The 26,316-nt window shown below is 54.7% G+C and overlaps 2 protein-coding genes across 6 annotated transcripts in view; one reads left to right on the forward strand and one right to left on the reverse strand.

Moving 5' to 3' along the window:
• Positions 1-916: 916 nt before the first annotated feature.
• UBALD1 (UBA like domain containing 1) lies at positions 917-9,172 on the reverse strand. Its single transcript, XM_041401787.1, has 3 exons — positions 8,878-9,172; positions 3,074-3,133; positions 917-2,048 (listed from the first exon to the last, which is right to left on the reverse strand). The coding sequence occupies exons 1-3, from the start codon at positions 8,983-8,985 to the stop codon at positions 1,728-1,730; spliced, it is 489 nt and encodes a 162-aa protein (XP_041257721.1). The 5' UTR covers positions 8,986-9,172; the 3' UTR covers positions 917-1,727.
• Positions 9,173-14,163: 4,991 nt separating this feature from the next.
• The window catches only part of MGRN1 (mahogunin ring finger 1), a 49,612-nt gene continuing 37,459 nt past the window's right edge, over positions 14,164-26,316 (forward strand). For all 5 annotated transcript variants that reach the window (XM_041402026.1, XM_041402029.1, XM_041402025.1 and 2 more), the window contains exons 1-3: positions 14,164-14,352; positions 21,766-21,884; positions 24,116-24,204. In XM_041402026.1, the coding sequence (XP_041257960.1) occupies positions 14,265-14,352; positions 21,766-21,884; positions 24,116-24,204 (296 nt within the window). In that variant the 5' untranslated portion in view covers positions 14,164-14,264. The remainder of the gene's footprint in view (positions 14,353-21,765; positions 21,885-24,115; positions 24,205-26,316) is intronic.

Raw genomic sequence — 26,316 nt, forward strand, 5'->3', positions numbered from 1 at the left:
CACATCCCCATCAGCTCTCTGACCAGTCAGATCACCAGGTCTGTGGTCTGGCACATCATTTTCCAATCCTGTGGCTCCTGGTGGCCCTGGATGGTCATAGGCACATTCCCCTCCTCACCACCCAGGTCTTCTTGTGGCTTCACCTGTGTTTCTCAGGCAGTTGTTTCTCTTCAAGGCTGGGGACAAATCCCTTCTGTGTGCCCTGGGTGGCTCTGTGCTGCAGCCTCCCACCTCAAAGACCATCCCCACTCCCAGCAAGACTCCAGATTGGCCTGGATGTGCCCACCACAGCTCACTCCAGGGCTCACCAGCTTGACCCACTTCATCTCAGTGGGGCAGGACTAAGGGGGGCAGCTCCAGCACAAGTCCATGCAAGGAAGCTCACAAGGGCCAGCCCCAGCTCCAGCCCTTGCTCCCAGGCCCTGCCCAGGCTGTCCAAGAGGCACTCCCGGTGAAACCATCCCTCCTACATTGTTTATTTTAGCAACACAAATAAGAGACTGAAATTAATTATTGACTGGGGAGTGCAGGGGCACAGCCTTGCTGGGAAAGGGTTTGGCAAGGACAGCAACCTCCAACGGACCTGAGGAAGAGGGGATAGGAGCCAGGTCACAGCAAAACACCCAGAACCTGTGGATGTCACAAGGGATCCTGAGGACTCAGCACAGCCCTGCCTGCTGGGGTCTCACACCATAGCTGATGTGGCAGAGCTGGGCTTCTGGGGCTGAGCCCTGGATGCACCTGGCCAAAAGCAGCTGGCAGTCACTGCATGGCTGGAACAGGATGTTTGGAGCAGCTGGAGATGCAGCCAGCCCTCTTGGGATGAATCACAGAAAAGGGGATCCTGAAACACTCCAGGCACAGGGCAGCTTTGCCTGCGTCCTGCCACTGCTGCAAACGAAGCAAAGACACGGGGTTCAAAGCAGAAGAGCGTGTATTGCAAGCGGCTGCGGCGCATCCGGAGAGACTTCCAGCCGCCGGGAGAAAAGAACAGAGGGGTTAAAAACGATCCCAGTCTCTAGGGTTACACTGTGTCATGCAAAACAGCCCTGGGGCAAACCCCATCCTGGGAGGTTGGAGGGTAGGGTGTGCTGGCCCAGCCGGACCACCAGTGCTCACCTCCTGCTCCCCACCCGGGGCTGGGTGAGGGGCCAGACGCCTCCCCGAGGGTTGGTGTCCCCCAGCCCTGCTCACCAGCGAGGATGGTGTTTGTGGGGTGGAGGCTGTGGTGGTGCAGGAACAGCCCTTGCTCTCTCCACCCCTAACAAAAAACAAGCCTCAAGGGGTGTCTGCCCCCCACCCAGTTGATCGGGGCCAAGGGATAGGGGAAAACACTCAGGGACAACCCACTCTGCCTGGTGGGGTGGCCCAGGGGACCCTGAGGAAGGGACCTCCTCCATAAATGTCACTGGCATGCAAACTCCGGTGTCCCAAGAGAGGAGGGGGTGCTCCCTCCCCAAGAGTCTGGCAGCATCAGGGTCCCAGGCAGAGGCCAGCACCGGTCCCACGCAGCCTCCCGCTGTCTCTGGGGAGCTCCATTCAGCTCGAGAACAAGTAAAAACTACTTCAAACCAAACCCATGCAAGGCAGCTATTTGCTCATGTGTCTCGGCGGCTGCCAGACGCCCTGGCAGCGGAGTTCCTCTCCTCTTTGGGGAGGGGGGGGAGAAAAAATATATATATATTTATACGCAGGGGTCCCCGCCGCGTCCGCTCTCCGCCGCGGCCTCATCTCTCTGCCTCCATGGTCACGTTGGCCTTCTGTTCTGCGCTGGCCTGCTGGGAGACGGCGGCTGGCCAGCCCGCGGGCTGCGCCGGCGCGGCCGGAGTCCACATGCTCTGCTGCTGCCCGGGCGGCGAGGCCGTGGGCCAGGCGGGGTTGAAGGCCCCGTGCTGGGGCAGCGGCGGGGCCGGGGGCGGCGGGGAAGTCGCCATGGAGGCCACGGGGCTACTGCTGTTGAAGCTTTCGGAAGCCTTGAGGCGGGAGAACATGGTGAGGGCGTCGGGGAAGTTGGGCGGCGTGGCCGGCGTGTTGGCAGGAGTGCACATCTGTGGGAAGGAGACACGGGGTCAGAGGAGTCCCCACCTTCTGCCTCCCACCGCGGCGTGGCACAAGACTCCTCTGTCCCCTGCTGTGGCAAATGAAGCCCCCAGACCAGCGCTCTGCTGACTGTGCAGCCCATGAGGAGCTCCATTTAAGGGCCTGAAGGCTCATGCTGTGGTAAGAGCTCCTGGCAGAGGGCCCACCCAGGACCCCCCATGCCCAGCCAAGTCAGGGACCCCCTCTGCTCCACAACCCAGTGGTGCCACCCTGGGCCTGCAGCTTTCTGGCTCTGCGGGCACAAGGCTCAGGCTCAGCTCCCATCCCCCAGGACACTGGGCATGCTCCAGCCCTGCTGGGCACTTGCTTTGCGTGCTCCAAATCCCCAATTGTTCCGGAGAGTCAAACAAGGCCACAGCAGCCAGTAAATCCTTAAGACACATCTGCCCAAGCAGATTATGGGCTGCTGGGGCATGGAAGCTAAGGGACTGAGTCTGGGGACAGCTGGAAGAGAGCAGAGGCAGGCAGCACCCACGTGTGGGTGTTTACACACCTCCAGACGCTCTGCACGCCGCACCAGAGCCGCGCTCTGGCAATGCTCCGGGAATTGCTCACTCCAGCACGTGCACAAGGACCTGTGTGTGTGCTGCTGCAGGATGGGAAGCACCATGTATCTGTGAGTGTGTTTACACAGGTCAGAGCTTCAGGCTCCTCCAGGCTCTCTCTGCCATGCTGGGCTGGTGTGGACCACTGGCTATGCCCAAAACGTCCTCCCTCCCTCCCTCCCTCTTGGAAGAGCAGCCCCAAACCATCTGCAGGGCTCTGCTGTCGCACTGCATAGGGCAGGCTATGCCACCAGCTGCTCTCCAGGAAAACCTTCCTTGGCAGGCAGCTCTGGCACTGCCCAGCCAGACCTCCCTGCCTGCACTCCTGGAGCTGTGAAGCGGTGAGCTGGACACGAGCACCAGCCTGAAGCACCTGCCAGCTGGTGCTCTGCCCTGGGAGAGCGCTGGGGAGCTGGGAAAGCACTTACCATCTGATGGTGGTGGCTGTAGGGGATGTTTGTTTCTTGGAAAAAAGCACTGAGAGCAGTCTGAAAGGAAGGAAAAAAAAAAAAAAGGGAAAGATGATGTTACTACCAGCACCCAAACTGGGCACACACCTCAACCCTGCACACTACTAGACCCCAAAGATGACCCAAAACAGGCCCTGGGGGGCCTTGAGGGCACAGCTGCTCCCTGTCCCCAAACTGGGACCTGCGCCTGCCATCTGCTCACACTAGGGCAGGTGGTCACCATTTGTATTTGGGACCACCATCCTTGCCAGAAGAAGCTACTGCTGGGGCAGAACCCAGCAGGTGTTTCACAACTCACAATGACACTCTGCAAACCACCGTGTGCTGGGAAACAAAGGAAACCAAATCCAACCCCAGGATTGGCAGGATCCAGTTAAAGGCATGTCTTCAACAGTGCATGATCACAGTCCCCACATTCCCACCAGGAGATCCCCAGAGCAGGGGCTGCTGCAGGTGCCCACCCCATATGCCGGAACCTTTCCAATTCAGTTGGAGACAGAGCACGATGGGGACTGACATTGTTTTGTAGCTTCCAGTTAAAACCAGTAATAGTCATTTCCAATTCAGTTGGAGACAGAGGATGGGGACTGACATTGTTTTGTAGCTTCCAGTTAAAACCAGTAATAGTCTGGTAAATATGTCACAGGCCACAGGCATGTGAGAGGACAAGAAGGGTTGCAGGTAGGGAAGGCCAGGGGAAGAAGATGGTCAGGAGGGCAGACACCCAGCCCAGGTCTGGGAGGAGCAGAGGCGGCAAGAGGTTTGGGGGTGCACAGCACTGAGCTGATGAAGGAATGGTGAAAAGTTCTTTTCTTAGAGGGTGGTGAGGCCCTGGCACAGGTTGCCGAGAGAATCTGTGGCTGCCCCATCCATGAAGTGTCCAAGGCCAGGTTAGATGGGGCTTGAGCAACCTGGGAAGGTGTCTCTGCCCATGGCAGGGGGGTGACCTTCCTTCAAGGTCCCTTCCAACCCAAAACATTCTGGGATTCCATGATGGTGACTCCTGTTCTGTGCCAGGCTTCAACTGAGTCAGGGCTAGAAACCAAGGTTTTGATTCAGTTGTAGATGAGACTTGATGGAAAACTGTTTTGGATTTAATTCTGGTTGAAGGAAAACCCCCTTTAGGCCTCTCCCCAGGGCCTTCAGGTCTCCACTCTGGGATGTGAGGTCCGGGACTGTGGCTGAGTGTTGCAACTCTGCCTGAGACTCTGCTCGCTTTCTGAGATCCAGAGATTGGGGTTACCCAAGCTGCTGGGGGAAAAAAAAGGCAGAAAAGCCTGGAAAAAGCACAGGGAGGTTGTAGCAAACCCTGTCCAACTGCAGCAGTCACAGTCCTGCCACCACCCATGCTCCTCATCCCAGCGTCCACAGGCTCCTGTGTCATTCCCAGGGCCAGGATGAATGACAGCAAGTCAACTCAGCTCAATGATCCAATGGGAAAACTGATTTTGCCCCAAACACCCAGGCTGGCAGACCATGGGAAGGCAAAGAGGTTTATGGTTTCCTTACTAAATAGCAGAAAACTATTGGTACAACCAGGTGGCAGCCAGAGCAATGTCTGCAAACAATGCTCCAGACCTGGGTGGGGGAAGCAATTCCTGCTGCAGAGTCTGGCAGCTCCCAGACCACGGGGGGAGTGTGCAATAGCTGGGCTGGCAAGGCTCTTCCCTGCAACAGCTGCATTTAATAACACAGCACCTGAACTCTGCACCCGGCCACGCTGCGAGCTCAGAGCCCTCAGCTCCTGCAGGCAGGACCCACCAGATCCCTGAGATGGCAATGCAGCAGGAATGGAACAGGGTCTGTGACCTGTGCTGTCCCTGCAGAGAGCTCTGGACAGGACAGCACATGGCTCTGAATCAAGGAAATGTCCGACACAGAGACTTCTGCGGCAGTGACACCCCCTGCCACGCTACCCTTTGTCCTGGGTGAGGTCGACGTCAACACCCAGAGGCCTTATCGCTGACAGATCGTGATAAGAGAGGGGGTAACACCAAAGGGGAAACACAGGCAGAGGTGTGGGCACAGCCAGATACCATAAGCTGATTAAATCCGCTCTGCGCTCCTGTTTTCCAAGCGGCCTCATATCTGGGACTGTGCCACTGGCAGGCAGGGGCAGAGAAGGTCCCTGCTGTCCCCCTGAGCTGCCCACCAATCCCTGCCAGCGCTGGGATGAAAGCTGTGACTGGGCAGAGGCAGCACTCTGCCACTGCAGGCCTCTCTGCCTAACACGGTGTCTCTTCCCCTCCAGCTGCCCCTTTCCAAGCGCAGCAGAAACAGCTCCTGTGCCCAGCACAAGGCCCATGACCCCCAGTCCCCTCCCAAGGGACCTGCAGAGCCCCAGCCCCGCGAGTGAGGGCCCCACACTCCCCTTGGTGCCACAGAGGCCAGGGACACACACGTAGCCAAAGCTACTGATGCCACCTGGTCTCCAGACAGCGTCACAAGTGCCACCGTGACTGGTGCAACAGCAAAGCCAATTAAGGCTTCTCTGCTGGAGCAGGAGCCCGAGCCCAGCTCAGCTCAGAGCCTGGAGCCAAGGCCCCACTGCCCTGTGTCACCCTGGTGTGCATGGGAGCAGGGCAGCCCCACAGCCATGGCCTGGCCACACTCAGCAGGTGACCAGGCCACTGTGCTCCCTCCCAGGATGCAAAACCAGGAGCTTCAGAGGAGAGGGATCACACAGGGACTCTGCCAGGGTGCCAAGATGCACCTGTGGTGACTCAGTCAGGCAGAGGGTGGCTGGAGGTGTGAGCCCTGCCTGCACGGGGCACCCAGCAGCAGGGGGTAGCCCTGGAGGCACCCTGTCCTTGAAACACCAAGGAAGGGGCTTCATGAAATGTAAATACATAAGAGGAAATGAAATCCAGCCGTGGACACAGTGAGCAAAGCCAGACACCTGCTCCTCCTCTTGTTCCCCACACACAACCTCCCTACACTGAACAGAGGCTCTTAGCACCAGGAAAAGGAAGGAATGGGTGGGTTTTTTTAGAAGCAGTTTCTTCTTATCCTTCCCAAACAGCCCCAAGGGCAATGAGCACATAAAGCTAAATAATATCTTCCTACAGATGAAGGAGCCTGATCCACTGCCCAGCCCCATGTGAGACAGCAAACTCTGAAATGTCTGCCTGGTAACCTGCTGGGTTCCAGCCACAGAGGAGCTGCTCTCCCTGGCTTCTCCCAAAAAGCCAGGCCCTGGAGGCTGAGTGCCAGCCTTCACCCAGAGACACTCCAAGTTGCTTTCTTGGGCCTGTAAACCTCCCCCTGGGATCGGCCATGGCACTGCTCCAGCTGCTGGAGGGCTGGGCTGGCAGTGCCATTCCAGCTGGCACCCACAGCAGCCATCCCTGGAGGCATGGAAGGGCCCACAGAGCTGCGAGAGCTGCAAATTAAACTGGGCACAAGAGCAGAAAGCCTGCCCAGGGTCTCTAGGAAACAGGAGAGGAGTCACAGCGAGGGGGAGAGGCAATCCACACCCTACCCATGAACTGCCCTGCTCCCCAGGGATAGATAGGATGAAAAAAAATGGCTCGTTAATCAACCCGGAGGATGGGACAGACTCTGATCAGCTCACACTACAGCCAAAGGTGACTGTATCCCAAATGTTTTCCTGACCTCCGACCCTGCTCACTGTCCTGGATCATGTTCCTTCCGCCCCGGAAAAACTCCGGGTCTACCAGGGCTGGAAAGACACACACAGAGCAAATCCGCTCTGCAGCCCTCACTTCATCTTCCAACACACAATGGCCCCTGAGCAGCCAGCCTCAAAAGCAGCCCAAGCCCAGGGAAGTGGTCCCAAAACACCAGCACCCCAAAGCTGTCCATGTTTCACAGCAGCCTCCCTCTCGCTCCTGCTGGTGACAAACACCCCAGGGGCTGTCACAGGCAGCAAGTGGGACACTTGCCCACAAAGGAAAGGTCCTGGACAGGGCAGATGGATGCCAGGAGTGCCCTGGCCAGGACAGAGGCACAGAGCTGGGACAACCCAGCTCCTGCTGTGTGTCACTGGGCCACTGAGCTAGCGTGGCTCCCCAGTGCAGAACACCTCTCTCTCCCCGCGGTGGCCTTACAGGCAGGAGCAGAACGCTCAGGTACAAGCAGGCTGATCGCATTCACGCGTGCCCCTGGAGGAGCGCTCTGACTCCAAGGAGATGGTTAATTTATGCTGCCTTCCCTCGTACTGAACTTGCCTGAACTCCCCCGATTTATGCTCAATGCAGATGCAGACCAGCCAGCAAACCGGTGCTGCACTGGAATAACAAAAGCCTCGGGAGTATCCCAGAAAAGAGGTGAGAGCAGGCTGGAGTGGTCGGGAGGTGATCCCTCCCCGGCGTGGCTCCCAGAAGGAGCCGTGCCCAGCGGCCATTTTGCAAAGGGAATTATCTGACCGTTGCACCAAAAGTGAGTGGGAACATGGTAACAGCAGCGTTTGTTTACAGCCCAGCTTCCTCTGAGTCATGTGAGTGCCCAGCCGGCAGGAGACGGCTGTTTGTACTTGTGCAACTCGCCAAACGGTGGCAAAGTTCTGCAAAAAAGCCTTTTGAAAGACACGTTAAAACTTCTGTCATCCCTCCCCGGCTCTTTTGCGACACGCACGGAGGTGGTGGAAGAGGATCCCGCCTGTCCCAGAGGGCCACTGTCAGGCTGTGTTAGTAAACAAACGCCGCAGCACGTTACACATGCAACACATCCCACGCCAGCGGTGCTCCCGTTCACCGGGCACGGCGGTGGGGATCGCCGGCCCGCTCCTCCGCCATCCCTGCAAGCCCACCCCGTGCTCCGCAGCTTGCTTTGGGATGCTTGCTGGCCTGTGACAGAGCATGTGGGAATGCTGTGGCCGCACGGCGACGGAGGGTTTCCGTGCCGGCTCCACCCGGCCGCTGCTCCGCTACGGAACAACCCCGGGACAGCCCGGGCAGCAGCGCCCGCGCCCCCCGGCTGGGAGGAGAGGTGCTCCAGCCACGGGGAGGAACAAACGGAGCCTCCTGCTCCCCAGCCTGACTCAGAGCTGCTCCCGCAGCATAGCACAGACATTTCAATTACCGAGGTGCCATTAGCGTCAAATCCATCAGCTCCAACCTAGGGAGCTGCAGAAGAGAAGGAAAAATCCTATTTAGAATGCAATTTATTGGCGACGGCAACTGCAGTGCTCTTTGCTCCCTGCACAGGTCCGGGGATCTCCGCAGGAGCTGAGCACCCTGAAAGGCACCGGGGAGCTGCCCCGGCGCCCCCGCCCCACGCGCGGCGGTAACCCCTGTCAATGTCACGGAGTATCCCGCCCGTGAGCGAGAGAAAAAGGCGTCTGGAGCCAGAAAAGCTTTGACCTACAAAAGCTCCTCTCCCACGGCTGCCCGAGAACTCAAACTCCCCGGGGCAGGGCCGTGGGAAAGGCTGCGCTGGGGTTTTCCAGCCCACGGCCACGCGGGAGGGCTGGGGCGGGGGCGGGGGGGAACAGCAAGAGGGTTCGGCGGATTCGGCGGCCCCGGCCCGGCCGCGGTCCGGCGTGGGGCCCCGGCAGGCTGCGAGCTCCTCTCTGCGCACCCCCCGCGCAACGTGGCCTGCCGATCCCCCGCCCCGCGTGGCGCCCACGCTCCCTCGGGCACCGCCGGGGGCCCGGCCCGCGCCCCGCCGCCGCGCGTGTGGGCGGGCGGGGGGGCAGCGGCGTGTCCGCAGGGCCGGGCACCGATCCACGCTGCCCGAACCCCCCGCGATGCCCCCACGCGGGGACCCGCCCGGGGCCGGTACCGGGGCGGCGGCCTCACCTCGAACTGCCAGTGGGCCGCCTGCAGCAGCTGCTTGGCCTGGTCGGCCGCGCATCCGGCCGCCAGCACGAACTGGTTGATCATCACCTGGTGCTTGAGCTCGTCCATGGCCCCGGCCCGGACCCCGCCGCCCTCAGGGCGCCGCCAGCACGGCGGGGCCGGCGGCTCACGCCAATGTTTACCGGGCACTGACTCACGGCGCCCGCCCAGCCCCGCCCACGGCCGCCCGGGGCGGGGCGGCTCTGCCCGGCCCGCGCGGCGCCCCTGGGACTTGTAGTTCCCGCTCACCACGCCGTCCCGCCGCCCTGCCCCCGCTCGGACCACAACTCCCAGTAGGCCCCGCTTTGTTTGCGGAGCGCTCGGCGCTCGTTGAGTGACGCGCGGGGCCGGCCAACCGCCGCCCGCGGCTTGGTAGTACCTGACCGTATATGGTCAACAACGGCGCGGCCCCCAATGGGAGGGCGGCGGGGGCGGGCCGCGCGCGGGGCGGGGCCACGCGGTCACGTGGGCGCGGGCGGTGTTTACAGTCGGCCGCGTGCGGTTTCCTGTTGACGTGAGGGAGCGGCGGGCCCGGCCTGGCCGGGGGAGCGCTGTCGCCGCTGCCGCCCTTCGGCACCGCGAACCCCCGCAGGCCCTGTCATTACCCTCCTGCAGCCTGCGGGGGTTTGGTGCAGACCGCTTGGCTCTTAGCTGCCGTACAGCTCCGCGGCCCGAGAGGCGGTGGAGCAGCGGCCCCTTGGCCCCCGCGCCCTCCATCAGCGCTAATAAAGTGTGGGCGCGTTGCCCACCCCTCCTGGTGCCGTTTTTCCCTCGGCCGCAGCGTGTCCGTGCATCGCCGAGGCGGCTGACGGGAGCTGAAGGAGAGGCGGAGGCGAGGGAAGGTTCTGGAAGGTGCCGGGGCTCCCGGCGCGGTGAAAGGCTCCGTTGAGAGCGCGGCAGTGCCAGGCGGATGAAAGCCCGCGGCCGGGCCGGCGCCGCAGGCCCGGCAGAGCGCACTGTGGTGTTGCTGAGGGTGAGCAGGCACAGACCCGCGGTTCAGTGCCCGGGGCTAACAGCACCAGGGAAAAGATGAAGGGAGCTGCCGGCTCCAGCTGCCTCCACCTTTCCTGAGCGGAGGTTCTGGGCTGTTTCCTGCAGTTTGGGGAGGTTTAGCCTGGCCACGAGTGGATTGTTTACTAACACCTCTGACCCTGGCTGGCATTTTGCTGGTGTTTCTGAGCCTTGAGGATTAAATGGCTGAAGCTCAGGCAGGTAATACACTTGATTAGTGGGGTTTGCAGCCTCCACTGCGTGAACAGGAATTGCTCTGGTATTGTCCAAAGCTAGTCACCGTTTGCCACATGTTCTTTAGTAGCTGTTCTGAAGTTACACAATCATTCTGCCTCTCCAAGCCTTGGAGAATTTCAGGGCCAAGGGGTTTTCCTTCTCATTCTGTGTATCTCACTGCCTAAATACAAGTGAGGGCAGAGATGTATGTGGTGGTGGGACATATCAAGAGGTGACTGCTCATTTCTTAAAACATCAAGACAGCCCCCAGAGAGAGGTGGCACAGGGAGATTTGTAGCCACCAAGGTATAAATACAGCAGGAAAAACCAATCTCCTGAATGATAACTTTAATCAGAAAGAGCCAGGCATGTTTAGAAACCTTGTGGTGTTTGGAGGGAAAAGGGTTGGGCCTGGCCCGGCAGGGCTTTCGGGAAGGGTTGTAAGCCCTATAGAGCTGGGCAGTGTTTAGGGAGGCAAAGTTCATGGGCTCACCACTCCTGGTGAGCTGTAACTCCGTGTGTTGTCTCCTGGGCTCCTGAACCTTGTTGTTCTACATGTACCTGACAAACAGTGAGTGGCAGTGGGAACAGCAGAGACAAAGCACTGGGTAATAAACCCTGAGCAGCTGGACTTTGGATGAGCTGCTCTGGTGACCGGGAGCTTTGCAGGGAAACCGATTTCCTTGTTTACACGGGTGTGCTCGTAGCTGCCTCCCCAGCAGAATGTCCAAGGAGGCTCCTGAAGGGTGGCTGGAGAAATGTGGCCTTGGGAGGGTGGGTGTCCCTCTGGCCCATCTGCCTCCTCTGGGCTGCAGCTCTGTGGATTCTTCTTCCTGGGGTTCAAAGGATTCCTCATCTTTTCCTGGATGGGTTTTTCCAAGCTGGAAGGCAGTGCAGGAGCTGAGGTTTCCTCACTGCCCCTGGGGCTCTGCAGGCTTCTGGTGGCAGGAGCCCTGGCCCAGTTTCACCCTGGTCCTTCCCAGTTTGGCCACTCTCACCCCACACCATGATGGCACTCAGGGTCTCAGGTCCCTTGAACCTTGTGAAAGCATTTTCATCCCTTTCTCACAGAGGACCTCTCATCTTTGTGGCTTTCCTCCCTCATGGTGCAAACAACCCCTGGGGCTGGCAGCACCAAAATGGGGACAAACATCTCAGGGAACCCAGGGGTGAAGGTGCAAAACCCACTCGGGTGGCACCACCAGGGTTTGTGGGGCTGTTGCTGCTCCTTGCAGCTGCCACAGTGCAAGGGGTGAGTGCCACTCCTGCGGCCCACGGGACCCACCTGAGGAGCTGTGGGACCCTGGCAGGGCAGCCCTGCTCCCTGCCCTGAGCCATCCACTCTCCTCCCCGTGCTGCTGGCAGTGGTCCTTGGTGGGATGGAGGGGCCGTGGTGCAATATCCTGCCTTTGTGTGTGCCAGGGCTTGCGTCCAGCGGGCCGGGCGGGGGCAAAGGAGCTGCTGCCCTTCAGCTCCGCTCGCTCCGGGCCCTGGGATGCGGGCGGAAGGGCTGAGCCCGGCCCTGGCACGCCACTCCTATTGTCACTGTCTGTCACACACGTCTCACGGAGCAGAGCCCTCCGGGACAGATTCTCCAGCAAAAGCCCCTGCCCTCCCAGATGGCAACAACCCCCGCGGGGCCCGCCGGCTTCCTGTGAGCGCTCCGCGGAGCCGGGCGGCCCGGGAGGGACCTTCCCGCTGCTGGGGGTTTTGCACGAACAAAAGACCTGCTGCAGCTTCCCGGGCAGAGCCAGCGCCCCGCGGCTGTGGGACCTGGCTCTCCCTGCTTAACCCACATGGCACCGAGCTCTTAGGTGCTCAGGGAATGTGGGTTTGCAGCGAGATCATCTTTAAGGTCCCTTCCAACCCAAACCATTCTAGGATCTCATGGCCGTGTCACAAAAAGAGCTTGGGGAACAGCTCTGATGCAGCTGCCTCTGGATGCCTCTTTGGGCTGGAGAAGGGTAGGATGCTCTCTCAGTGCTCAGGATGTGTGAGGAAAGGGAGAGGGACTCTCATCTTTGTCTGATGCAAATTCCCCTCCTCACCTGCTTCATGGTGCAAACACTACTCTGTTTGCCCCCAGGCTGTGACCAGCTGGCCACCAGTTCTCAGGGCAGCACAGGGAGATGGACCCACTGATCCTTGCTGTGCCCAGTCTGCTCCAGCACTGAGCCCCACATCAGCTGCTGGCCTGCAGAGTGAGCCTCAGGGGTTGTGGATTCACCCTGCTCAGTTTGGGGCTGCTGGTGGCACACGAGCTGTTCACATCATCCCACTGCTGCCAGGGCACTGCCCAGAGCTTGTTCCTGTGGCTGTGCAGGCAGGGAGCCTGGGACACGCTCTGGGCCAGCACACGAGTCACTGTGATGGTCAGCAGAGTCCATCCCTGTCCCTGGGATGGTCAGCAGAGCCCATCCCTGTCCCTGGGATGGTCAGCAGAGCCCATCCCTGTCCCTGTGATGGTCAGCAGGCTCCATCCCTCCCTGTCCATGTTATGAGGAATGCTTGCACGGAGAGGCTGCTTGAGCAAGAGGCACTGGCCCTCCAGGTGCCAGGAGGATCCTGGGGGACACAGGCACAGTTACTGCCAAGGCACGGCCAGAGCCTGGGGCTCCCCTGTGCCAGGTGCAGGGTACCCAACTCTTGTGGTTGGCCAGCAGGACTTGTTGCTCCTTCCCTACTTTTTCCTTGTCCTCCTTCCCAGCCCTGCTGCACAATGGGATGCAGAAGAGCAAGCTCTGCTCCTGTCCTCACCCCCAGCATGTGTTCCCCTGCATCCCGTGCCTCTTCCAGCCCCTGTGGCTGTGTTTGTGTGGCCACAACAGCTGCAAGGATAATAACTGTCCGGAAGCACGTTTCGCCTTGGGATTGTTTGCTTATTCCTGCTGGGCGTGTTTTAGTTTGTGTTTACAGCCAGCAAATTCCACCCACTGCCTGCTCACTTGCTATCACAAAATCCTCCTGTGCTGGCAGGCTCTGCTCCCTGCTCCATCCCATCTCCCTGAATCCCAGCCCTCTTCCCTGCTCCGAAGGCCAATCTAAGGGATTTCACGTGTGCCGCCTCAGCTCCTTCATGTCTCCCAGTGATTCCCAACTCCACTGCTGGGAATTTGGGTCCCCAGTTCCTTTGCAGCATTATGTGCAGGGAGGTACTTCCCATCACAGGGAGCGGCTTTTCTGTGTTCTCGGTGCCAGAGGGGACATCATGGCTCAGTCTTGGGACATTGGTGGCTTTTTCGTGCCTCTTCCTCCGCGCTATCCTCCCGACTGTTTTGTCCCACATGTGAGGCAGCCTGTGGCCATTCCCTGTCCTCACATCCAAACCTCAGGCATCTCCATTTCCTTTCATGTGTGGGGATTAGTGAGGGGAGGAACCCAGAAAGGAGAGGCTTCCAAGATGGGAGGCAGATCACCTCCTTTCCTGCTGGCTTTGAGCCTCAGCCAGTAGCAGGTCCCACCTCTGGGAAGTGCCCTGGATAATTCTCCCTGGGCATCCCTGTGCAGGCTGTGTCTGGGCATCTCCCCTGTGCTTCCCTGTGCCAGATGTGTCCCTGGGAATCCCCCCCCTGCATCCCTGCACAGAGCATGACCTTGGGCATTCTCCCTCTGCATCCCTGTGCAAGGTGTGTCCCTGGCATCCATCCTCCCTGTGCTTCCCTGTCCAGGATGCGTCCTCAAGCATCCTCCTTGTGCGTCCCTGCGTGAGCTCCCAAGGGCTTCTCCACCTAAGGTGTGCCCCGGTGATCTCCACCTCCGGGTCCCTCCCATGCAGAGTGCCCCATGCTCATCCCTGAGCCCACTCCTGTTCCCATCCTTGTTCCTTTCCCATTCCCAGCCCTATTCCCATTCCCATCGTCATCCCCGTTCTGCCGCAGCGCCTTCTGCCGGCGGAGCCAAAGCCACCGCCCCCCCGCCGCCCGGCCATTGGTAGATGCCGCCGCCTCCCCGCCCCACCGTTGGTAGGCGCCGCCGTGGTGGCTGCCGGGAGCTGTAGTCCCGGGGCGGGAGGACTCGCTGTCCCGGCGTGCCCCGCGCCGCCGCCGTGGGTGCGGGTCCCGGTGCCGGTGCCGCCGCTGCCGCTCTGCGCCCCCGGGCCGCCCGCCCTGTCCGCGGCCGCCATGGGCTCCCTGCTCAGCAGGCGCATCGCGGGCGTGGAGGACATCGACATCCAGGCCAACTCTGCCTACCGCTACCCGCCCAAGTCCGGTGAGGGCCGCGGGGACCGGGGAGGGGGACAGGCCGTGCCGGGCCCGGTGCTCCCGGGGCCGGGCGGGGAGGCCGGGGAAGGGGCTGCGGGAGCGCCTGTCACCGGCCTGGGCTGTCACCGCCTCTGGCTCTGCCCGCGGCCCTGCCCGGCCGCGCTGGCGGAGAGGCCGTGGATGGATGTCCGTGGGCACGGCGGCGGCACCGGGCCGGGCTGCCCGGGGCTCGGTGCCCTGCACTCAGGGTGTCTCCGTGCCCGCCATCCGGGCTCAGCTGTCCCGCTGTCCGCAGCCGCCCGGCGCTGTCCCCGCCCGTGGTCCGGGCTCCTGCGGGTGCTGGGGGCCGCTCCCCGCGGTGAAACGCGGCCCCAGCGCGCTGTGCGTCCCTGGCCTGCGGCGGAGCTCGGTGGGCAGGGAGCAGAGCTGCGTCTGCTTGAGTGTAGGGTGGCCAAATTCCCGCATGACACCCCTGTAACTCCTTAAAATGGCAGTGGCTCTCACCTCGGAGCTGTTGGGCTGACACAGCCCGCTGGCTGTCTGTTTTCCACAGGGAATTGTTCTCAAGGCTTGGAGAGTTGTCAGTGCCCCTTGCGTGCAGTTGGGATGAGCATGTGACTCGTCTTGGGCTGGCTTTGGGATTGACCAGGTTTAACTTGTTTAAAGAGTTTTACTTATTCTTCTCGGAAAACAAGTGATCAGGAAAATTCAGGTACTCTTTTCCCCTGCAATATCCATTTGCTTACATTTTTTTCCAGGTTTTGGTTCTGTCAGGGCTTTTCCAGGCAGGCTGAAGAATTTGCAGAGCAGCAGTTTGGGTCCCCTCACTCTCAGATACAAAGACTTTTCATTCAGAGATTCAGGTCCTGTGTGTGTCCATGACCTGCTGGCTGTGATAGCCTCAGAGGGAGCCAGGACCCCTGTTCAGTTTGGAGGGGGTGCAGGATCATCTCAAATGGAGTCCTGTCACCGTTACACCTTGCCTTGTTGCAGGTTGGCTTTCAGCAGGAATGGTGGTGTGGAGGAAGTGGAAGGGGGAAACCTGCCTAGAAAAGTCCAACAGCTGTGTTGGCTCTCTTAGAAAATATGACTGCTTTTTTTTAGGGGTTTGGGAGCTAGATTTTTGGGCAGCTGAGAAAGGTGTCACAGTTTGGCTGCAGCTGGATCTGTGTGTGACAGCATTTTAGACAAAGAGTGGAATAATTATAACCACCATATGCAATGGACATTAAACTTTCTTCACGTCACCATCCTGTTGTTCCTGTGCTGTTGAACTGGAAGTTGAACTGGAAGTTAGTGGTGTGTTGGGTTTGGGGCTTGTCAAGGTAACCCCATCACACTCCTGAGGTTGGGTTTGTGTGGTACCATGCTCCCTGGAAGGGGATCTGTGGACCATAATGCTACCAAAGAGTGTTCCATGTGTGATACCTCCCTTGTGGAACTGAACAGCCAATGCTTTCAAGCAGCTGGTTAAATGGAAATATTTGTATTTCCTTACAAAGGCTCTGGATGCAATTAAAGGCTTGCTAGTTAATTCTCTGTGGCATTTTCTTGTGCTCTTTCTGAAAGCTGGTGTTAAGCCAGGGCTTCCTCTTCACATTCTTTGGGTTTATCTAACAAGGATCCTCTTGACTTTGGGGAGAGAGAAGAGCTGTTCAAGCTCTAGGCAGAAGAAGAGGTGGTGAACACCTGTGAGGTGGAGGCTCAAAGCCCAGAACAGTGAGGGCTGTGAGGATGGCAGCTCCCCTCCCTCCTGCAGCGTGTTCAGAGGGACAGTGTCCTTTGAGGTCCTGCCATCTCCAGAGTGATTGTCTTGGAGGTGGGAAGGTTGGTACCAAACCTGGCAGTGAGGATGACTGGAAGTGAGTGAGTACAGTTTTGATTTCAGGAAGCAAGCTGGAAGTAGTACAACATGTTCTTGGGCTAAATGTTTGCTAATTATTTCTCACTGGACACTGCTGCTGTGAGCCCTGTCTGGTTTTCCATGGGCTGTGTTGGATGTGTGTGCTGGAGAGTGAGCCTGACACACACTCCTGGCTCTGAGATTACCCCTGACAGGCTGGAACGAGTGGTGAGGGAGCATTACCTGAGGTCACCCATCCTGTGTGCAGCACTGTCCTTCTCCTTTTCCATTCTATCCCTCCTTGTCTCTGATTTCAACAGATCTTGACTTGCTACAAATGTCTGCTCAGCTGCTGCCCATGGTTGGAGGGATGAGGGTTTGTGTTTGATGAGGGAGCAAACACCTCCTCCCAAGGACACACTGTGCAAGGAGATCAACCCTAAATGCAGGTATTCTGGCTGTGATCTCAGCTGTGTGTCAGCCTGCCTGTGGAGAGGGACACGGTCACTGAGCCGTGTTGAGTCACAGCTGGTTGCAAAGGCAGAGGTGAATATTCACTTCTCCTTTATTGGCTTTTGATGTGGTTGTTGCTGGGTCAGTCGTGTGCCCTGGGGAGGATGGAGCAGGTTGCTGTGGAATTCACCTTGGTCTGCATGAGCCAGGCCTCAGTGAAGCAGGTTGTTTAACAGCTTTGTTGGAAATTGTGTGCAGTTTTGTAGTAAAAAATCCTCTGAAAATGCCCTGCTTCTTCCTCCAAGGCTCTGTGTGGGTATCATCTACATTTTTCCTTCTGCATCTCAGTGACTGAGGCTGCTGTAAGGTGATAACCCAATTTCCTTGTCTGACCCCTCTTTGCCGGTACCTTTTAACCAAAATTTCTTGCTTTATGGAGCCCGTGCTGGCATTGTGCCTGTTTGATGGGTTGGGAGGAAGGCCTGGTTTGTACAGAGTAAGTGCCTCTGTGAAACAGGCTAAAAATGGGTATTTTTTCTCTGTTTAGCAGGGATGTTGTGATCTCTGTGGTGCTTCAGTGCTTGGAGCAGTGAAAGGATCTGCCATGCCCCTGTTGCTTTGGAGCAGTGAGCAATGCCCCTGTGCTTCCCACAGCTCTGCTCCCGTTCCATGAGCTCCTCTGCAGCACGGAGCACGTGCCCTTGGGATGGCTCGTCTCCTCTGGAGTAGGCTCTTGGAAGAGGATTCCCTGGAGGTTCCTGGGAGGAAAAAAAGGAAGTGGGTTGCTCCTCTCTGAAGCTGAACTGCTTTGTTGTTTGGGAATGAGGCTTTAATCAAAGAAAGAGCAGTTTTAAATAGGAGAAGAGTATCCAGAGTCATACCCAGTGCATCCCTGTGCTACTGTGTACCATGACAGTGTCACTGTCCCTGTGTGCTGGTTGAGGCTGTGCCTGGGACTGTGCTGTCAGTCTGCCATGGTGGTGACTGTCTGGCTGAGTAATTAAACACAGCCCAATTTCTGTCACTTCACTGTTAATTGCATTAATGGTGAGAAGCCTAAATGGGCACCTAAATGCTTTCTGTTAATGAATGTTGTATGACACAGCCATGCTGTGATGGGATTACAGTTGTGCTCCTGCCTCCTGTAGGTTGTGTCCCTTCCCAGCTCGTTTCTTGTGCATCACATCCATGTGTTGCATGGATATGGGATTAGGATGCTGGCTTAGGGAGAGGTAATTATGATTTGGCAATCTGGTGCTTAATGTTGGTGCAGTTATGATAATAAACCCCCATCAGTATGTTGGACTAAATATAAAGTATTTTGGTGTCATTTGATGCCTTGGAGGAGCCTTGGGTTCCAGTTTGGTTTTGCATGGGACAAACGAGTGAGTCAGCCTTGGCTGTTCTGTGTGTCCCAGTGGTCCCAGTTTTTCCAGCCACTGTAAAGTTTTCCACCACAAGAATTTCTCTTACAACCACTGCTTGGGCTTCATCTACCTCACTTGGTCATGTTCACTTTTATCTCATGCTGCTCTGTGCTTTGTGCTGATTTACTCTGGGGAAGTACAGCCACAGTTTTTCTTTGTTTTGGCATTTTTGTCCTATTCCATCCTTTTCTATTTATGTGTGATTCTTTCCTGGTCAGCGTGTCACTGCATTTTCCTGGAGGGTTTCTGTTTGTAGCAGTTCTGTGGAGGATCAATTCAAGGATTTTTTGCTTTTCCTTTTTCCTGCCAAAGAGGATGGCACTTAGCATTCTCCTTGTGCCCATAGCTACAGAGCTGTGTGTAAAGCTGCCCTTGGAACACCTGCTTAAGGTGGTTTTATAGCCTGGGAGAACATGTAGGAACAAGGTTCCAGAGGCATGATAGCCTGGCTGAAGTTCTAAAGCTGTCTTTGTACTGATTTGGAAATGGAACCTCAGATTCTAATGCATAGAAAATGTATGCAGGCCTGTTAGAGCCACTAAAAATCCTAAATGTCACAGTGACTGCAAAAGAGGATGCCTCATATTTTCCATCTGGAAGTTTCCTTTTCATTTTAGTCCTTAGTGTGATATTTAAGAAATACTTTCTTAAAATGTTCTGCCTCCAGCTTGGGCAAACTCCGATGTGGTTGTGATAGTGGTTGAGAGAATTCATGCATAACTTTGGTTTTACCTTGAGAGCTGTGAACTTTGGGTGTCATTGTAGCAAGTGCTTTCTGAAAGCTTGCAACAGAATATATTTTTTTAGCTGCTGAAAACTGTGTTATAAATTTGTGGAGACAGTTTGCTGCCGTTCTGGTTTGTTTGTTTGTTGAGACCTCGTGTGCGTGGCAGCTTTTGTGTGTGCAGCAGCCGTGGCAGAGCCTCGGGGTTGTTCTGATCACCAGTGTGTTCCCTCTGAGCACCCCAGAGTGGTTTTCCCTTGCTCCTCATGCCTGGCACTGTGTTTCTTGTTTGCTTGTGAAGGAAGTGCCTCGGAGGAAAAAACCTCTCCTTCACATTGCAGGAGGTGACTTAGCAGGAAGATGAATAGAGTTCAGTCTGAATGTGGAACTGGAGCTGTGATTCCAGCTACTGTATTTTTGAGAAATCCCAACAATTTGGTAGAGATGTCAAAAGTAGTTCTTACTGGAGCAGTGGCAGTGTGGCAGGTGCCTTGAACGTGCTGGTTTTGTGTCTGAGTGTTGTTCCAGTGGAGCAAGAGAGACCTTTTCATCTCTGGAGAAGCTCTCAAACCATGTCCTGGGCTGGTCCCACAGCGTGGGCAGCAGGAGTGGGGGGATTCTGTCCCTCTGTGCAGGTGACACCCCACCTGCAGAGCTGCCTCCAGCACAGAAAGGATGTGGAGCTGCTGGAGGGAGTCCAGAGGAGGCCCCAGGATGATCCCAGGGATGGAGCAGCTCTGCTGGGAGGAAAGGTTGGGAGAGTTGGGATTGTTCAGCCTGGAAAAGAGAAGCTTTGGGGTGACCTCATTGTGGCCTTACAGTATGTGGAGGGAGCTTAGAGAGAAAAGATGGGGCAGGATTATCTACAAGGGTCTGGAGTGACAGGACAAGGGGGAATGGCTTCAAACTGACAGAGAGTAGGTTAGACTGGATATTAGAAAGAAATCCTTCCCTGCAAGGGTGAAGAGGCCCTGGCACAGGTTTGCCCAGAGAAGCTGGGGCTTCATCATTCCTGGAAGTGTCCAAGGCCCAGGCTGGACAGAGCTTGGAGCAGCCTGGTGTCATGGAAGGTGTCCTTGGCAGGGAGTTGGAGCTATGTGATCTTTAAGGTCCCTTCCAGCCCAGGCAGTTCTATGATTCTGTAATTCTGTCTCACTCACTGGATAAGAGGGAGTTCTCTGACTCTGATCCCAGATAACCAGCTGCTGTGGTACTGAGACATCCTGCACAAGCATTGTCTTCTCAGCTGATCAAATAAAATGTTCCAAAACGTAATCCTGCTTGACCCACATAAAATGTGGAATCTGTTCCTGAACTCCAACCACACTCAGTGTGGTTTTCTGAACCTCAGTGCATATACATACCACCGTGGTGTATCTCTGGTGGAGAGGCAGTGTCAGACTGGCTGTGCTTGGAGATTATATACAGATTAGTTTTTTAATTTGTTGCTTCTGGGAGGAGTGGGAAAAGATTCCCTGTCATTTGGGGCACTTACATTTGTGTCTAGGAAATGACTGGATGTGGCACTCAGTGCTCTGATCTGGTTGACAAGGTGATGATAGGTCACAGGTTGGACTTGATGATTTTGGAGGGCTTTTCCAACCTAAATGATTCTGTGATTTTGGTATTCTGATTCTGCAGGACAGATTCTAAGTGGCTGCTGGACCTGTGCTGAAGGTGATTGTTGTATGTGGAAAGAAGGACGTGTTTCAGTACTACAAACATCTGGGTGCTTGTTAGCTGAGCTCAGCAATAGCTGAGCCCTCCCATCATCATTAAGGCACTGCCATCTGTGCAGAGTGAAAAGAGCCTTTCTTGAAGGATAAAGGGAGAAAGCCTTAATGGAAAAAACAGGGCCATTCATGAAAACCCTTCCATTTCAGAGTAAATCCTGCTTGCTCCTCGCTAGTGGGACTGCAGATCTCTCCAGAATGTCTCCATAGCCATTCAGATGATTAGTTACTGCTTCTGGAATGACTCATTTTAACACAAATTTATGCTGTCTATGCATTGCACCCAGGGAAGCAAATATACAATTGGCTCAGTCCTCTCATCCTGCCCTCTGAAACTTGAAGGGAAGTGACTTGGACGGAGCCTTTTATTTCAGTTCTCTCCTGATACTTATTTCTCTGAAAGTGTACCCCTGTGAAGTTCACATTTGAGAGTGTTTTCCTGAAGTCTTTCTAGGAGGGAGCTACGTTTGTGGTGCTTACACACCTGAATTAATTCTGTTCATTTTACAGTCAATTTCATGCTCCAGAACCCCAGTGACCTTGCACACGCCTTGTGTCCTGAAATTTTCACTGTAGTGCATCATTTTAAAGATGAATGAAACAAATTCATGGTGAAACTTTCAGAGCTGACTTTCACTTCAGTCAGTCCCTGTTTTCTCTCCCAGACATCCATGTTTCTGCATTTAGAACTGCCAGCATTATTAATTAAATCAGCATCAGGGTGTACAGTGTCCAGCACTCCCAGTAAAGGTTTGGAGTGGTTCTTGTGTGGGATAAGGGAGTGTGGGAAAGACAAACTTTGGCTAACAGGAGACCACTTTGGCTGTGCTGAACTTTGCAATGGGAGGAAGCCTCATCCCTCTCTGAGCAGTCCATGGTGTTTGTGGGACTGGGCTTCCCATTGGGAAGTGGAGAAAGCAGGAAGAATTGACCAGAATGGAGCAACATTGGAAAGAGCTGACTTTTCCTGCTTCCTGTCCCTTCTCTGAAAAACAAGTTGAAATGGAATTGTCTCCACTGTAATATTTATTCTAGGTTTTTGTTTTTGTTTGGTTGGTTTTTTCTCTTTTCTCCTACTGTTGACAGTGGTCCTCAGTACTCCAGGGAAGGGTTGAATAAGTAAGTATTTTCTGTGTCTTGTGGCTCTTTTATACTTGTGAATTTAAAACTGTACGGACTTTTCCAGGAAGCACTCATTTAGAGGGTTTTTTTGTCATTCTCTTGTGTTTTTTGTTTCTAGGAAACTACTTTGCAAGTCACTTCTTTATGGGAGGTGAGAAGTTTGACACCCCTCACCCCGAGGGTTACCTTTTTGGTGAGAACATGGACTTAAACTTCCTTGGAAATAGACCAGTTCAGGCAAGTTCCTGTGTTCTGTCTGTTTTACTCTTTTTTGTTTCCTGCCTGTTTTGGAAACTCTTGTGTAGGGTTTGTAGAGGAGAGTGGCACAGACCTGAGAGGTCCTCACTGCTTGGGGAATGCCATTCCAGTCTGTTCAGATGCAAACTGAGTTTTCCTGAGAAGGTCAATTCACCTTGGAGGCTTATTTTCACTCAGGACAGAAGGAATTAGTGGTGGGGGAGGAAGAACAGGGACTGAGGAGCACAGAATTTGGGACTAATTCTGCCTGCCTGTCTGAGCAAGTGTAAAACATGCTGCAGAGAAGGCTGGGAAGCAGAGCCTGAAGTTCCCAAGGCTCCTGGGCAGCTTGGGGTTCAACACAGGCTGTTTTCTGTGTTTGGGTGGCCTGACTGGGTGTGGGGCAGTGTTAAGACAGACCTTGACATTTTGTGGGTTTATACCTAGGTGGGCTGCTCAGAAAGTCCCTCCTTCTCTTTTCCTAGCTGGAACATAAATGTAATTTTGGGCCCACAGATGTCTGTGAGTCTGTGAAAAACTACATGCTCAAGTGATTGGCTTGTTCTTGAAAAGGGAATAATGTTGTTTTGAGGGAGAGACAGGGATTCTATGCAGAATGTTATGTTTTGGCTTTCTCTTGCATCTCAGAACTGCTTAAAAAGAACCAAAAGGTAACAGAGTAGGAGCCATTTGGAGATGTTTTCTCAGTGCTGGAGAGGAAAGGGAAGAGCTGCTTGCTTTGTTCACTATGTTCTTAATTATTTCTGTAGCTTCCAAACATGAAAATGAGAACTAGAAGTCATGGTTCTAGTTTAATTAGTTATTTAATTTAATTACTTGCATGTCTCATCAGAAAAGCTGTGACCATTAATTAATTCATGTTTGTAATGCTTGGTGATAGTTTGGAATCACCCTGCTTTTACAGGTGAGGGAAACTGAGGCAGGTTGGAGTTGGAGCAGTTACAAACATGTTCTGCTTTCTGAGTTTCTCCTCAGGCTGTGCCATTGGTCACTTTAGAACCACACTCAGTTCACAGGATGGACAAGGAGGAATCTGGAAAGTCTTTGTTTAAGCAGGAAGTGCAGTTGGACAACAGAATTAGGAAGGAGAGACTTGAGCTGGAGCTCTGTGGTTGTACCAGTGCTGGGCAGGCCTGGGGGTGCTCAGCACATCCCCTGTGCCACGTCTGCACACAGGGCCCTCCCTGCAGGGGCTGACCTGGCAGAGTTACATTACCTGCATGTCTCAGCCTGGGTTTCCTTGCTGACATCCCAGCACTGGGTTTCATCATTTCTCCAGAGGGGAGTGGGTGAGAGGCCATTAACACCGTGGGACGTTTGCCAAGTAGGTTTAAGAGAAGGAGGCTGTTGTGGAATATAGTTTGCCTATGTAAAGTTAAAGCCCTTTGGCAGCTCTGATTAATCTTCAAGGAAAAAGAAAAAAAAAAAACGCTCAAGCACTGAGCAGCAGCACTGTTTTCTGGACATGGGCCCAGTTCTTGCTTTGGAGTAAGTGAGGCCTTGCCTCATTTCTAAGGAAATGTGTTGGTGGTCCCTGGTGCCCAGCAGGCAGGTCTGCAGCTGTACAGGTTGTGATTGCCACAATGAGCAGTTTCCTTTGCATTTCTCACTGGAGATCCTGTGCCCACTAAGGAGAATTACAGTCTGAAGCATTATTGTCCCTATTTAAAGGACAATCTGTGAGAGAAGATTTCTTGACTGTAGAATAGAATGAGGCCCCCTATCCCTGTCTCTTTTCTTTTCCAGAACATTTGCTCCATTGTTTCAGAATAAAAAGAGTTTCCCCCAGTAATCCAGGGTTTCAGCATGCTGATTAGCAGTCAGATCACTGCTTGCATGCTGCAATGCACATGAAAGAGATGCATTTCTTCTGCTCAAGCTGGAGGTGGATTCTTTAGTGGAAATAAAAGCTTGGGAGAGCAAGGGTTTCCTGAGTGAGAATTCAGGGTGGAAGAAAGACCTCGTGAAAATGCCCTTTCTTAAAATGTGCATTTCCAGTATGAGCTGTTGCTGGGCCAGGGCAGGATTTTCACCCTGAAACAGGCTTTATTTATCAATAAATAAAATTTGCTATTAGTGTTCCTTGTGGCTGCTGTACTGAATACCCTGAAAGCTGTGTGCTTCTTGATTTGGGTAAATTGCATGCTAGGTAACATAGTGCTACTTTTTATAATGTAATAACAGAAGAATGATTTGCCTTTTTATTCCAGTTTCCCTATATAACTCCAGCTCCACACGAGCCAGTGAAGACACTGAGGAGTTTGGTGAACATCCGCAAGGACTCTCTCCGACTTGTGAGGTACTGCCATTAGCTGAACCTTTCATTTTACTCAACCCAGGGATCTGTCAGCCACAGCCAAACTGTATTGGTAAGCTTTTGGAGAATGGCTGATATCCAGATCCTTGTTGCTAGATATGTCCAGAGGTTTCTGTATTCCCTTTTGAGGTTCCAAGTGGTTTATGTGCTCCTTATCCAAGCAATCTTTCCAAACAGGACCAGTGATGTGTCTGTTTCTGCAGGACAGACTGGAGTGGTAAACAAAACCATGAAATCATTAGCACGAGCGGAAGATATTAGTCAGGTCAATAAACTTTACAGACAGATTCCTTCCTGCATTCCTGTGCAAGGAGAAGCCAGAAGGGAGCTGATTCTGGTGCGAGTCACGGGTGATGAAGACTGATGGGTCTTGAGTGAAACTTCCTCAGGTTTCTCCTGATGCCAAGAGGAAGTTTGGTCCTAGTGTTCTGCGTTTGTTTAGATGAGTTGTGTCCCATGCATGGGGGAAGGACAGTCATGGGGATGGTAGCTTTCACTGCTCCACGCTGAGATCTGAACCAGCAGAGCTGGATTAAAGCATTGGCTCACACTCAGACCTGCAGCTGTCCCCTTTCCAACAGATGGCTGAGGTACAGGGCCCAGCATTCAGTGCTTTGTTTGGGTCTGGGCACTGGGCAGATGTCCAGGCAGAGCCTTTCCAACCATCCTGGCTGGAGTTGCTCTGGATTGTGTGTCTGGGGCTGGAGTGCTGGCAGGGCTCCAGCTGCAGCTCCCAGCCAAGGTGGCTCTGGGAGTGTGGTGTAACATGAGCACTTGGAGCCATAACCAAAAACCCTCAGTTTGTTTTTGTGTGAAAACAGACGTGGGTTTTTTTGTTTTGTTTTGTTTTAAATGAGCAAAACCTGTGGTTTCAAAGCTGATTGAGCTTCCAAATAAGTGACCATTGGTGAACTGCTCTAAAAGCTCTATTTTTTCAGCATAAGGATGAAGTACTGCTCTAGGAAAAAAGAGAAGGAGCATAAGCCAAATGGGAAGTGGCTTTTTCCCTGGGAGAGGCCTGGCTGTGAATGGAGCAGTCGGTGTGGTTTAGTGCATGTAGTTCTGTCATTCTGCTTTCTGTGGTCACACATCCCATTTCCCAGTGTTGCAGCTCTGGACTATTTGGAATGTAGTGTCCATGCACCTTGACAGTGTCTAGGTTTTCTCCATCTAATTCCTGGTACTAGCAGTTCTTTTTCTGTCTCATGAGCTCTCACAGGCTCTTGTGCTGCTGTGTCAGTGCTGACGACAGCACTGCCAACATGACTCTATTGAATTTTGCACTGATGTAGACCCAAAATGAGGTTTTAATTGGCAGTCCCCAAGGGTACATTCTGTCTTGTGCTCTTCTACTCTTCTGGCCCAGAGGCTTTGTCTTCCACCCTCTGTGCGTGTGAAGGACACTTTGTGCCCTCTCCAGCCTGGCTTATTCACAACCAATGGTTGAGGTTTGTACGTTCTTTCCAGAGCTGGTCAATTTACCACATCCTCCACCATACAGGGGTACTGAGCCAAGTGTCCAGGTGTGAAGTTCTAAGTGTATGTTCTGATGGTAACATCCCCCATAAGCTTTCTGTTTTTCATAGAATCCCAGACTGGTTTGTGTTGGAAAGGACCTTAAAGACTATCTCGTTCCACCCACTGTCCCATGGGCAGGGACACTTTCCACTGTCCCAGGCTGCTCCATGCCCTGTCGAACCTGACCTTGGACACTTCCAGGGATCCAGGGGCAGCCACAGCTTCTCTGGGCACCCTGTGCCTCACCACCCTCACAGACAAAGAAGAATTTCTTTCCAATATCCCGTCTAACCCTGCCCTGTGTCAGTGAGAAGCCATTGCCCCTTGTCCTGTTACTCCAAGCCCCTGTTGAAAGTCCCTCTCCAGCTCTCCTGGAGCCCCTTTAGGCACTAGAAGGGCTCTGAGTTCTCCCTGGAACCTTCTCTTCTCCAGGCTGAACAACAGCAACTCTCTCAGCTTGTCCTTGAAGGAGAAGTGCCATGGAGGAATATAAGGAAATATCCACTCTGGCCTTCCAGCTCTGACCAGACAAAATTCTGAGCTTTGCCAGATCCTGAATTTTTACATGATAAACAA

This window comes from Onychostruthus taczanowskii, unplaced genomic scaffold (assembly GCF_017590055.1).
Source record: "Onychostruthus taczanowskii isolate IOZ18803 unplaced genomic scaffold, ASM1759005v1 scaffold19, whole genome shotgun sequence".
In the NCBI taxonomy this organism is placed as follows: Eukaryota; Metazoa; Chordata; class Aves; order Passeriformes; family Passeridae; genus Onychostruthus; species Onychostruthus taczanowskii.